The sequence below is a fragment of the Portunus trituberculatus genome, chromosome 37 (assembly GCF_017591435.1).
Source record: "Portunus trituberculatus isolate SZX2019 chromosome 37, ASM1759143v1, whole genome shotgun sequence".
NCBI lineage: Eukaryota > Metazoa > Arthropoda > Malacostraca > Decapoda > Portunidae > Portunus > Portunus trituberculatus.
This window is the reverse complement of record NC_059291.1, coordinates 24,606-38,592: the sequence shown is the minus strand read 5'-3', so window position 1 is coordinate 38,592 and position 13,987 is coordinate 24,606. Positions and strand designations below refer to the sequence as shown.

At 38.3% G+C, this 13,987-nt stretch overlaps 1 protein-coding gene across 1 annotated transcript; it reads left to right on the top strand.

Moving 5' to 3' along the window:
- The first annotated feature begins 345 nt into the window (after positions 1-345).
- LOC123513886 lies at positions 346-9,495 on the top strand. The gene is made up of 5 exons (XM_045271344.1): positions 346-417; positions 1,358-1,490; positions 8,026-8,032; positions 8,098-8,326; positions 8,947-9,495. Exons 1-5 carry the CDS (start codon positions 346-348, stop codon positions 9,088-9,090), a joined length of 585 nt encoding a protein of 194 aa, XP_045127279.1. The 3' UTR covers positions 9,091-9,495.
- The last annotated feature ends 4,492 nt before the right edge of the window (positions 9,496-13,987 follow it).

The following is a 13,987-nucleotide window of genomic DNA, read 5'->3' as shown; positions in this document are numbered from 1 at the left end:
ATGATAGTGTGAATTTTTACGTTTGTAATTCTCTTTGTATTTTTACTTTATTCTTTTATACTTATATTTGTTTTATCGTTTTATTTTATTTTAGACCACTGATGATGACATAAGATGAAATGTCGAAACGTTTGGCCCATTAAAGATGCTGCTCGTAGCTACCTTAGTTATTGCTTTCCTACTGAAAATACGATTTCCCAGAAATCAACCTGTTTCGGATATATATATATATATATATATATATATATATATATATATATATATATATATATATATATATATATATATATATATATATATATCACGGGGGCCATACGCCGGGGGACACCTCGCCTCACCTACCCTATGGCGCCACTCCAAGCGGTCACGCCTCGCAAGTCTTCGTGCAGGCTCCATTCCCTTGCCAAGCAACTCCCAGTAAGAGACATGGATTTGCCGCAGCCATGAGTTCTGTGGACGTCCCCTTGGCCTCCTTCAAGCTGGATTATCCCTTTCAGAGACAACCCGTCATGCAGGATCGGATTCCGGGTAGCGTGCCACATACCCATTTAGTCGCAGTTGGCGTTGACGGACTATGTAGGTAATCAGCTTCGAATCAGTCTCACGGAGGAATCGCTGATTTAACACAAAGTCTTACCGGCGGCACCCCATGATCCTGCGAAGGCATTTAGTACTAACGACATCAATTCGCCTCTTCAGATCGGTGTTCAGCGTCCATGTCTCACAACCATAGAGTAAAACAGGGATCACCAGCGACTTGAAGATGCGAATCTTCATCCGTCTGCACAGGTACCGACAAGTTTAAGTTGCAGACATATTTTTTGTTTCCTATCGATGGACCGATTTTTGTGTCTGAAGTAAAGTAGTGGTTACAGCAAAATTTGCGGTAATATATGTAACTTTACTTTTTAAAGTATTTAGAAGTGCCTATTTTTTTTTTTTTTTCTTTTCTTTTTTTTTTTTTTTTTTTTTGAGCATCTGCCCCTCTAAACGTCTGTGCACACCACTGTCAGTGTTTTTGAAAATGAAAACTGATATCAGGAATATACTGTACTGACCTGTCTTTGCCATGGTGTTAAGAATACCTTTTTTTACATGGTAATGACAGTTTATTCATATTTTGGTTAAAAATATTCGGTGGTTCAGCACCTCCAAAGCTGAGGCCACTGGCCTGAAAATGTTTATGTGACAATAGCGTGAGTACTGTAGTGACGTGTTGGTCTTGTTCAGCCGATTTGGAACTTTGTTTACGTTGTGACGTCACAGATGTGATGTCCAGATGTACGTAGAGAAGATGTTGGTGAGGAAAAAAGAGTACATGTGGGACCATGAAAATCTCATTTTCATGGTCCCGTAGGCCGTAAGCTCTTTTTGCTGTATAATTCATTTTGAAAATGAATTATACCGCAAAAAGAGCTTACGCAAATGGACCTTCGATGAGATAGCTGCCACTCTGCAAGAACTGTTTCCTTATCTGCAGGATGTTGGAGGTGAGGATTGAATGCTTGTGATGATTTGATTTGTTCGGAATCGTCATCGTCACCAGAGGGGCATCTTGTTGAGTAGTTGTTTGTTTAACATTCACTTCCCGCCAACCAGCTGATACTTCCCAGTCGCTATGTGTGAACGTGTTCCGAAAAGAAGAGCTCAGTCGATTATTCTAGTCGCATATTGACGTTTGAATCCACCTTTACGGATATAGACACTTAAGACAACACACAAAGCAGCTTTATATATTGCTAATGGAAAGAAAAGGCGACTCTCCCCAGATGACTCAATCTGTATATAGCTCTGCTGGGAAACATAGGTACAACTAAGAAAATTAAATGACAACAAACACTTGTGAACAGTCATTGTATGCTGCACCATCTTCTATACCAGGGGTTCTCAACCTTTTTAATCTTATGTACCCCTCGAAGTCTTTCAGTATTGATCACGTACCCATTACCCACAATGCAGCGTCAGGAAGGGTAACAATAAATGCATTGTTTATTGACTTGGTTTATTAAATTTAAATTGTGTTATATATGTGGAGCAGACAAAATTTTTTATTAATATTAATATGTTTCTATGAGGTAGTGTACATAGGAACTGGTACCTCACAGGGAGACACTATATGTGACTAACATGCAATACATTTACCAAAAAGGAACTATATCAGATAATTTTCGATCATTATGGCAGTGAACTTGTGTTGCTTGCAGCTAGTTGCAACGTGTAACTAGTAACAGTGATAGATAAGTCACTGTGTGTGTGAATAACGTATAAAATAATAAGTCAGAACAAATATTATAGGTTTGCAAGGTTGTGTGGCAACTGTAATCCAAGAGATCTTTCTTTCAAGTTATATAACTCCAAGAGTTTTCTTGTTAATGTTGTTAACGTGTCCTGATACTAGTGAAGGACACATCCAGCCTAGCACATGTAGACCATATTGTATACTACAGACAAATTTGCAGCTATTGAAAACTGAAGCATTTTGAGAAACCTGCCACGTATCCTCAAAATTCCTCTCACGTACCCGTTTGAGAACTCCTGCTCTATACCTTGATTAATTCTTCACTGTGGTTGTGTTCGAAACTATTGCGCCACAAACACACGGTTGTCATTCGTGTTACGAGGCCTTAAGCTGGAGATATATATGATGACCTTCAAGTTTTACAGGTCATTATTTATGTATTATAACGTCAGCATGCCACCTTTCTGATACTTGGTCGCATTTGGCCGAGTTATCATCACTATAATGATTCAATAGATGTTCTCAGCAGATGTTTTCATCAAATATGTAATCACGCATTTTCGTATAAAGGACGTAACTTATCCGTTGTTTGTTCGCCCAAGACGGTGGTCTGTCAGCCGAGTTTGCATGAGGAGTTCGGCATACGGTGTTGACACTACCACGCAACACAAAGTGATTCACACATCTTACAGTGCATTTGTGCAAGGCTGTAAGAAGAGATTCCATGATATTTCTAACATAATTGGTGAATCTATCTTCCTCTGTATTCCTCTACTTATCTTCCTGACTCTTCAACTCCAATAAACAGAAGAAAGAAACCAAAAACAAGATAGTTTTCTTGGTTAGCTGTAAATGTGTCAGTGACATATAACATAACATTGTCTATAATATCTATTGCAGAATTCTTGCCTATAACTTTTGTGACTTTAAAAAAATTATAGATATATACCGGTCCATTTGTGTCGGCTCATACAGGAGACGCATTTATTTCAGCGGTGAAAATCTGTGAGGACACAAAAATCAATCATGGTAGATAAATTAATATAGCTTTACTTTTTGTAATATACTATTATGATTTATAAAAGCATACTTGATATCATATACATGTAGCTTTTGCATATAGAATATTAATGTTAATAGTAAAAGTAACAATAATATTAATAATGGTAATGATGATGACGATGGTGATGATGATGATAAAAAAATAATAAATAAATAAAAATAATGATAATAATAATAATGATAATAATAATAATAATAATAATAATAATAATAATGATAATAATAATAATAATAATAATAATAATAATAATAATAATAATAATAATAGTAAATATAATACTAATAACAATAATACTTAAGAATAAAGAATAGTTTTGCCAATGATAAGTACATGTAGCCTACACACCACACACCGGGACAAGGAGGCCACATCTCGGCTAACATCCCACATCCTGCTCGCTGCTGAATGAACAGAGGGCTACATAAGAAATGGGTCGGCCTCTTCCATGGCCCGGGAATGTGCAAACACACTACTCTAGCCACACACCAGCAGAATGTTCAATATTGGCTTGACCAGTCTTCACAGCTATCGAAGTAACGTATATCTATTGCTTAAAACCAAGAAATAAAGCTGAAAGAATTTAATAAAGGTGGGTTTTGCGATTTTTTTTTTCAGTCACTAGGCACCGGTATTAAGTTGGAAACTCTACCGACTTCCAATTTCAGTCGCAAATTGATATTTATGAACCCTCCTTGAACAATCACAAACTAAAAATGAGAAAGGAGGGGACACCGCTCTCATTATTTACAATCTACTTTCACGCCCAACAACGGGCTATATTTGAAGTTTCATCACCTGCATTCTACTCTTCTGTTTTCCACAATGTTGCTTCCTGTACAGAGGGAGCCGTTCTTGAATCTCGCTTCTTTCCCGCTGTCCTCAATATCGTAGTGAGCTACTGGCGATTAACGCGCCATCTATTGTACACTAATCCTACTAATATTGGCGATTAACGCGCTGTTTGCTCTTCTGAACTTGCTAACTGCATGCCTTCCCCCCTCCTGCGGCCTCGCTGCACAAGACTCTCTACTTCTTCTCATCCCTATTCTGTCCATCTTCCTAATGCAAGAGTTAACCAGTATCTTCACTCCTTCATTCCCTACACTGGTAAACTCTGCAACTCTCTACCTGTGTCTGTATTTCCACCTGCCTATGACTTAAACTCTTTCAAAAGAGGAGTGTCAAGACACCTCTTACGTTAACTGGACCCTCCTTTTAGATTTTTTTGTTTTTTCCTCTTAACAGGTTTTCCCTTGGCCAGTGCCCTTGTAATGTAAAAAAAAAAAAAAAAAAAACTAAACTCATTAATACTGGATCTCTCTTTAACTCCTTGTGAGGTGGTATGTCCATTGTTTGTAGTCACGCAGTGTTACTGTACGAAAGAGTTTGTAAGAGTTTACTTATGTTATGGTATAGCTGGTCCTCTGCCATCATAAGAAGTGTTTAATATTTTTCTATGTGCATGAAAACACATGTAGCGTACTTAAGTATCAGTATTTGATGCCACATATAGGTTCGCCTCTACGCGATTTTATTTGGGTGTTTGGCAGGTTTTCAGGGCATATTAAGACAGTTTGGTATGTTTAGAGGGCAATTTTAGACAGTTTGGCAGGTTTTGAGGCCATATTAAGACAGTTTGACATGTTTTGACGGCATTTTAAGACAGTTTGGCAGGTTTTGAGGGCATATTAAGGCAGTTTGGCAGATTTTGAATCCAATTTATATATATATATATATATATATATATATATATATATATATATATATATATATATATATATATATATATATATATATATATAGTTAGTTAGTTAGGCATTTTGCATTATTGTAAATAACAGCATATTCTTATTTGATTTATAATTAACAGTGCTAGTTCTATCCTTTTCCAAGATATCATACTGGAATAGGTGGAAGCTCGAATTATATATGTATATTAATTTTAATACAAGTTTAATTTTTGAGTTACTTGTGTTAACCTAAGGATGTAAAATTTCCATAACTAAGAAAGTAACGATTCTGTTTTGTAATCATGTGCATTGTATATAATTTGTTGCATATTAATTATTGAAGATCATAGCAATACACTAGAAATTTAGAATAAACTAAACTTTTTTCTATTTAATTGAAAAATTAGGTGAAAGCTCATTTTTCTGAATTGGTCTACTAATGTGTAATGAATTAATATCAAAGGATGTCAGATTTTATTAAAGAGAAATATACACAACAAAATGAGTTTCTTTTGCTAATATTTTGTCTGTTTTACAATAATAATAATTTTAAAAATATTTTTGATCGCCAAAATATCGTCAATAAAATTAATAATGAAAATGCACAAGACGAAATGGTTGCTAAAAGAGTAAGAAGTAAGAATTTAAAATAACTGACAAGAATCAGAAGACTGAGAAGATATTAATTCCAATTACTGAGTACTTTACCTTTGCAAATGGCTTCAAAAAGCTTCTAGAATTGCTCCTATTTCACAAACGTTCTCAGAAGGACTCACAGCATCCTCCAAAACAAAGCCTCCCATCTGATAACGCTCGCTGTCCACCAACTCATCCTGTCATCACCCACGCACACTCATTCACACACACACTGACATACACACACACACACACACACACACACACACACACACACACACACACACACACACACACACACACACACACACACACACACACACACACACACACACACACACACAGACGGAGAGACGGAGAGAGACAGATAGACAGACACACACACATACACAGATAGACAGACAGACACACACACACAGATAGACAGAAAAAAAAAAAAGATAGACAGACAGACAGACACACACACACAGATAGACAGAGAGACACACACACACACATAGACAGACAGACAGACACACACACAGATAGACAGACAGACAAACACACACACAGATAGACAGACAGACAGACACACACACAGATAGACACACACACACACACACACACACACACACACACACACACACACACACTTACACACACAGTTATCTCGTCTTCTTCAATGACACTCAACTGTTCCCTCACTTCTATAGACGCTACACTGAACATCCTGGCTCTGTCATTTACTTCTACTAATCTAAACTGGGAATCTTCACACATCATCACATTAAAACAATATAAACACTCCCTATGAAATGAGGCGTCTTCAGTATTCTCCGCCAGTTTTCCTCTCCCCCCCCTGCTGGTAACTCCCTCCAAGTCAGCAGTATAGGTAACCTTCACATACATATATTGTCTTAGATAGGCTGGCTGTTCCTCTTACCAATCTTTCTTTTCTAACTGACTGTCCTCACCTTTACTCTCATCGCCTGATTGTTGTGGCATTAGTGATTGTTGTTGTGAGTGGTTGTTAGTGTTATTATTATTGTTATTATTATTATTATTATTATTATTATTATTGTACTACTACTACTACTACTACTACTACTACTACTACTACTACTATCATTTTATTATTTTATTATGTTTGTTTATTTATTTATTTATTTATTATTATCATTTATCGTACTACTACTACTACTACTACTACTACTATCATTATTATTTTATTTATCTATTTATTTATTTATTTAATATTATTTTTACTACTACTACTACTACTACTACTACTACTACTACTACTACTACTACTACTATATTATCACCATCATCATCATCATCATCATCATCATCATATAATTATCATCATCACTACAATCACCATTATCGGCGGTGTAATAATTCAAAGAAGCATAGGTCACCAGCTCCAGCCCTGCAGGTCATTAACTTGGTGACCTCCAAAGACCCTTGGTAATGTCAACAAAATGGTCTAACCGTGCACAAATCTCAAGGCAAAAATGTGTCCCAGTACTGAAGGGGTTAATTAAGAGAGGTAGCTTAATGCCTCCTCGCTCCTGCCTAACTGCCTGACTGGCTAACAATCGCACCAGCTCCATCACCACTCTCGTTAATGGCCACAGTCTTCACTATCTTAATCCCCACGTAAGTTTGTGAAGCTGTATAAAATCACCCAGTAGTAAGCGTAGAGCATGGATATCGTAATGTGTCACGGTACTGAAAGGGTTAGCTATCCATTCTTCTAACGTGTTGCATTTCCGTCTTTACAACTCAATTCAACTCAAGCTTCCTTAGAAAAGTGATCCGTTCATGATACGTTTTTACTAATTTTTTTTAATATTGATTCGTTGATTTGCAGGCAGGGTTCACTTGGAGAGAGAGAGAGAGAGAGAGAGAGAGAGAGAGAGAGAGAGAGAGAGAGAGAGAGAGATTATCTTTCATAATCAATTTTTCGTTAATGATACGTTTTTTTTTTTCTTTATTCGTTGATTTACATTATTTTACAGGCAGGGTTCACTTAGAGAGAGAGAGAGAGAGAGAGAGAGAGAGAGAGAGAGAGAGAGAGAGAGAGAGAGAGAGAGAGAATATTATTATTATCTTATCATAATCATTTATTACGAAGGAAGCTTCAAACTGTTACAGCATAATGATAAAAAAAATCGTGTATAATTGTAAGCACTACACGGAAGGTGAGAATGCTTGATGAAACAAATTAATGCAATTGAGTGTGTGTAATGGTTGGTTTGGAAGGAGTTAAAGAGCGTGGCTAGTTTATATCCAGGTGGTGGACCAGTGGTTAGGTTCACTGGCAGCGTTTCATATGCTCGTTTGCCCTCAAGTTGCTCTTTCCTTATTGGCAGGTTGGGGGTGAGACAAGAACGAAGCAACGTCAGCAGTAGCTCAGAATGGCAGCTGGGACAGTATTAATCCAGACACCACGCCCGTTACATCTCTCCAGTCACCACACCACCACGGACCCTCGAGTGTACGCAGCCCAGTGTCCGTCTGTGTCTTGTCGTGGGCGTGACGTTCAGCAGCGGCAGGAACAGCAACGGGAACCTTGATCTGCGTCAGTTTTCGTGCGGCGGGGTGACGTGCCGCTGCTGTGAGGTTATCGGACCACACCACACCACACCACAGCACAGCACAGAGGAAGGAGAGGTTAGTGGCTTTTATGTAAACGAATAGTGTAGGTATGAGCTGTTGGTGTGTGTGCGTTGACAGTGCAGTGGTGATAGGAAATTGTTAGTAACTTGAAGGTTGTTAGGAATGTTGACTGATAAAGGATAACTGGGTGTGTAGGATGTGCACTGTCTATTGGAAGGTTAATTGTACGATGTCTGTCTGCGTCAATGTAGGATGTATCAGGAATGGCTGGGAGGAATGAAGTGAGCGTGAATGGCTCGTGGCAAGAGGAGGCAGAATGGGAACTAACTGAATACTGTGTGATAAAATAGGAGACAGAAGGGATGGTGTGGTGCGAGTGTTTGGCTGGGTTAGGGCACTGTGAAGACGTGTAACTGAGTAGAGACGAGGGAAAGGCTGGCTGAGGCAGTGAAGGAGTAAAGATAATGTGGCGTTAGATTTAGTTAATTAGTGAAAAAGATACTGCTGTTCATGTTTGTGGTGGTGGTGGTGGTGGTAAGAATACGTAGAATGAAGAGTGAAAGGCTGATTGAGGCAGTGAAGGAATTTGCTTAGGGCTATCTTGCTTGTTAGCTGTAGGGATAATTAGTAAACAAGGTACTGCTTTGTTCATGCTTATTTTTGTCCCATTACAGGCGTTGAAGATCCAAAGGCCTGACTCCACAGCGGTAATGAGCCTCGTCTACCTTGCACTTAACGGACAACGCTCACTACCAACGCCTCTGCCTCCGCCACCGCCGCTGCCGCCGTTGAGGGAGACTGGCTGGATGAGTGGGTGATAGAGGCGAGGCAGGTGTGGTGAGGCGGAGGATTGGAGACGAGAACCTACAGATGACGGCAGACACGGAAGATTCCACTAACCAGGTAGATGAATGTGTCAAGATTGGTTGTGTGGGTGTGAGGATCGGGTGTGGGGGAAGTTTGAGGGGGTTTGACGTGGTGTGGTTTCCTGAGACTGGCGTGGGAGATGTGAGAATGAAGGGATGGGAGTGTCAGGATGAAGGGCCAGGATGCTACGTCACACGGGAGACGCTGGGAGGAGAACGAGGGAGAAGGGTGTAACTGGAGTGTAAGTGGAATAACGATCGAGGAGGGCGAGTGAGAGGCTGACTGAGGCAGTGAAGTGTGTATTGTAGGACAGTGTGGCGTGGTACATATGGAGATAATCAGTTAATTTTTCTCCATTACAGGAGTTGGTGATCCGAAGCCGTGACTGCAGCGATCCCGTGCGTCCTGCACCATCAAGGGAAGGACTCGCACTGCGCCTACATTGACCGTTGCCGCCGCCGCCGCTACTCGGAGGGGCACTGCCTCGCATTGGGCCTTCACTGCCGTCCCGCTAATACACGTGTCGCCGTCGCAGCTACTGGCACTGAGGGACTTCGCCTCGCAGCGGCCTGGCAAACACCTGCTACACCACCACCACCGCAGTCCAGAGATTCAGCTTCGCATAGCAGACATCCTCCTATTCAACGCTTGCTGCCACTACCACCTCATTATGGTGGTGTCACTGTACTTGGATCTGTTGTCACTACTGAATAATAATGTGTAAAGAAATCTTTGTTTCGGTAAATTTCCTTTCCTGGGAATATTTGTGGGTTTTGTTAAATTTCCTTTCCTGGGAATATTTGTGGGTTGTGGGTGGTTTCAGTGAGTAGTCGCCTCAAGCTGGCTTGGATCCGTCTGACACACCAATATTGCCTCCATTGACCACCACCTACACTCGCTCTAAACGATCACACCCCAGAAATAAAACGCGCTAGATTTGAAGCCTTTTCTATTATTTTTCTGACATCAGTAACTTAATGTATAAGAATGGTCCCAAAATACCATCTGGCTGAAAAATCCTCAAACGGACTAAAAATACAACTGGGCAAAAAAAAAAAAAAAAAATCTAGAAAAAAACGACAAAGCCCAAAAACGGACCCTAAAAACCACGAAAAATCTAGAAAAAAATGGCAAAAAAAGCCCAAAAACGGGCCCTAAAAAACGTACTAAGTCGAAAATACTCTAAAGAGTCTCCGGAGATAAGGTGGATGCATATTGGAGCTAAAATTAAATACAAGTCTCCCTACACTTTTATTCAATTTTTGACATTATTACACATTGCCTGCAAAAAAAAAAACACAAATAGTTTCAACTGAATAAAACAATATACAAAGAAAAAGTCTACACAAATTTTCAACTTAATATATAAAAGAATTAAAGTCTACAATAATAATTTTCAACTTAATATACAATAAATATTAACAATATATAATATATAAAAGAATTAAAGTCTACAATAATAATTTTCAACTTAATATACAATAAATATTAACAATATATAAAAGAATTAAAGTCTACAATAAATATTAACATCAATTTACAACTTAAGATAAATATATAAAAGAATTAAAGTCTACAATAATAATTTTCAACTTAATATACAATAAATATTAACATCAATTTACAACTTAAGATAAAAGATCTGCACTAATTTTCAACTTTGCAAAATCTTCAAAGAAATTTCAACTTCACAAATTATTTTTAAACAACTTTAAAAGTTAACAAATATTCAAAGATAAAAATAGAGAGAGAGAGAGAGAGAGAGAGAGAGAGAGAGAGAGAGAGAGAGAGAGAGAGAGAGAGAGAGAGAGAGAGAGAGAGAGAGAGAGAGAGAGAGAGAGAGAGAGAGAGAGAGAGAGAGAGAGAGAGAGAGAGAGAGAGAGAGAGAGAGAGAGAGAGAGAGAGAGAGAGAGAGAGAGAGAGAGAGAGAGAGAGAGAGAGAGAGAGAGAGAGAGAGAGAGAGAGAGAGAGAGAGAGCAATCAAAGTAAACAATCAAATAGTAATAATATACATGAAAACAACATTTTTAAAACAACACACACACATTAATCTTGTGCCCTCCATACACCCTTGCTAATGTCATTAAAATGGTCTAATGGTACACAAATCTCAAGGTAAAAATGTGTCCCAGTACTGAAGGGGTTAAAATAGTGAAGGCTGTGGCCATTAATCCTTTGACCACCATAGACCCTTGCTAATATCAATAAAATGGAGAGGTGTATGGAGATCACAGGATTAATGGCCACAGTCTTCACTATTTCAACCTTCAGTACTGGGACACATTTTACCCTGAGATCTGTGTACCATTAAACCATTTTATTGATATTAGGAAAAGTTTATAGACATCAGAAGGTTAATGGTCACAGTCTTCACTATTTCAACCCCTTCAGTACTGGGACACATTTTTACCCTGAGATCTGTGTACCATTAAACCATTTTATTGATATTAGGAAAAGTTTATAGACATCAGAAGGTTAATGGTCAGTCTTCACTATTTTAACCCCTTCAGTACTGGGACACATTTTTACCTTGACATTTCTGTACCATTAGACCATTTTATTGACATTAGGAAAGGTCTACAGAGGTCAGAAGATTAACGTCCACATTCTTCATTATTTTAACCCCTTTAATACTGGAACATCTTGAGATTTTGTGTACCATTAGACCATTTTATTGACAGTAGGAAAGATCTATAGACGTCAGAAGACTAATGGCCACATTCTTCACTATTTTAACCCCTTCAACATTGAGACACATTTTTACCTTGAAATTTGTGTACAATTAGACATTTTATTGACATCAGGAAAGGTCTATAGAGGGCAGAAGAATAATGGCAAGTCTTCACTATTTTAACCCCTTCAGTACTGGGACATATTTCTACCTTGAGATCTGTACCATTAGACCATTTTATTGACACTTGGAAAGATCTATGGAAGGCAGAAGATTAATGGCCATAATCTTCACTATTTTACCCCTTCAGTACTGGGACACATTTTTACCTTGAGATTTGTGTACCATTAGACCATTTTATTGACATTAGCAAGGGTCTATGGAGGTGACAAGATTAATAGCCACAGTCTTCACTATTTAACCCCTTCAGTACTGGGACACATTTTACCTTGAGATTTGTGTACCATTACATCTTTTCATTGCCATGAGAGAGAGAGAGAGAGAGAGAGAGAGAGAGAGAGAGAGAGAGAGAGAGAGAGAGAGAGAGAGAGAGAGAGAGAGAGAGAGAGAGAGAGAGAGAGAGAGTTGTAAAGGCAGAATGACAAGATTTCTGTATTATTAACTGGAGAAACAGTCTTGAAAACCCTGCCAGTCATCTGTGTGGCCTTGGAAAACAGTGGTGGTGAGAGAATAAGGGTATTTTTATGGTTCCTGAGGCAGAGTGACATTTCTACAATATCAAGTGGTGAAACACTCATGAAAACCCTGCCAGTGATCTCTGTGGCCTTGGAAGGCGTGTTGTTGAGACACCAAAGTGTTTGTGAATACAGGCCTTTGTCTGACACACAAGCAGCAACAATGCACATTCTTCATTCCCTCTGTGTTCAGTAAGTGAAGGAGTGAGTGAGTGCTGAGTGAATCTCTTAACAAGCACACTGCATCTTTGTCCAGAGAATCCAACACTTGCTTCACAAACTCATGTGGGGGATTGAAATAGTGAAGACTGTGCCCATTAATCTTGTCACCTCCATACACTCTTCTTAACCCCTTCAGTACTGGGACACATTTTTACCTTGAGATTTGTGCACCATTAGACCATTTTATTGACATTATTGAAGGTCTATGAAGGTCACAAAATTAATGGCCACAGTCTTCACAATTTTCATCCACACATGAGTTTGTGAAGCTGTACAAAATCACCAAATAGTCACCACAAGGAATATGGAAATGTGTCATGGTACTGAAGGGTTAATGTCAAAAAAAGGGTATTACCATAGCCAAACTTTCTTCAAATGCCCTCAAAAACATGCCAAATGGTCTTAAAATACCATAAAAACATGCCAAATAGTCTTAAAATACCATAAAAAACATGCCAAATGGTCTTAAAATACCATAAAAACATGCCAAATGGTCTTAAAATACCATAAAAACATGCCAAATGGTCTTAAAATACCATACAAACATGCCAAATGGTCTTAAAATACCATAAAAACATGCCAAATGGTCTTAAATACCATAAAACATGCCAAATGGTCTTAAAATACCATAAAAAACATGCCAAATGGTCTTAAAATACCATAAAAACATGTCAAATGGTCTTAAAATACCATAAAAACATGTCAAATGGTCTTAAAACATAAAAACATACCATAGTCTTAAAATACCATAAAAACATGCCAAATGGTCTTAAAATACCATACAAACATGCCAAATGATCTTAACATACCATAAAAACATGCCAAATGGTCTTAACATGCCATAAAAACATGCCAAATGGTCTTAACATACCATAAAAACATGCCAAATGGTCTTAAAATACCATACAAACATGCCAAATGGTCTTAAAATACCATAAAAACATGTCAAATGGTCTTAAAATGTCCTTATAATTAAAAATGCCAAACTGCTAATCTATCCTAACTATTCTTCATGGCTCCAGGTGTTGTCTTGTACTCTGGGTGTTGCTGATGGCTGTAGGTGTTGTAGAAGGCTTGTGTTGTGTTGTCGCTTGTCTTGTCTTGGCTTGGTGGTGCAGTGTTCCAGCAGCAGTGTGTCTTGACTTTCCTGTAATGAGAGGTGCACTGTTTATATTGAGTCACCTTCACTATTTTGTAAACTGAACTGAACGCAACTCAAATGCCGTTAAAACATGTCAAACTGCCTTAAAATGGCTTCAT

Coding starts and splice junctions, on each gene's coding strand:
- LOC123513886 (XM_045271344.1), top strand. CDS start 346: ATGGCGCCACTCCAAGCGGTCACGCCTCGCAAGTCTTCGTGCAGGCTC. Junction 418..1,357: donor CCCTTGCCAAGCAACTCCCA/GTAAGAGACATG, acceptor ATGGTCCCGTAG/GCCGTAAGCTCTTTTTGCTG. Junction 8,327..8,946: donor ACAGCACAGAGGAAGGAGAG/GTTAGTGGCTTT, acceptor GTCCCATTACAG/GCGTTGAAGATCCAAAGGCC.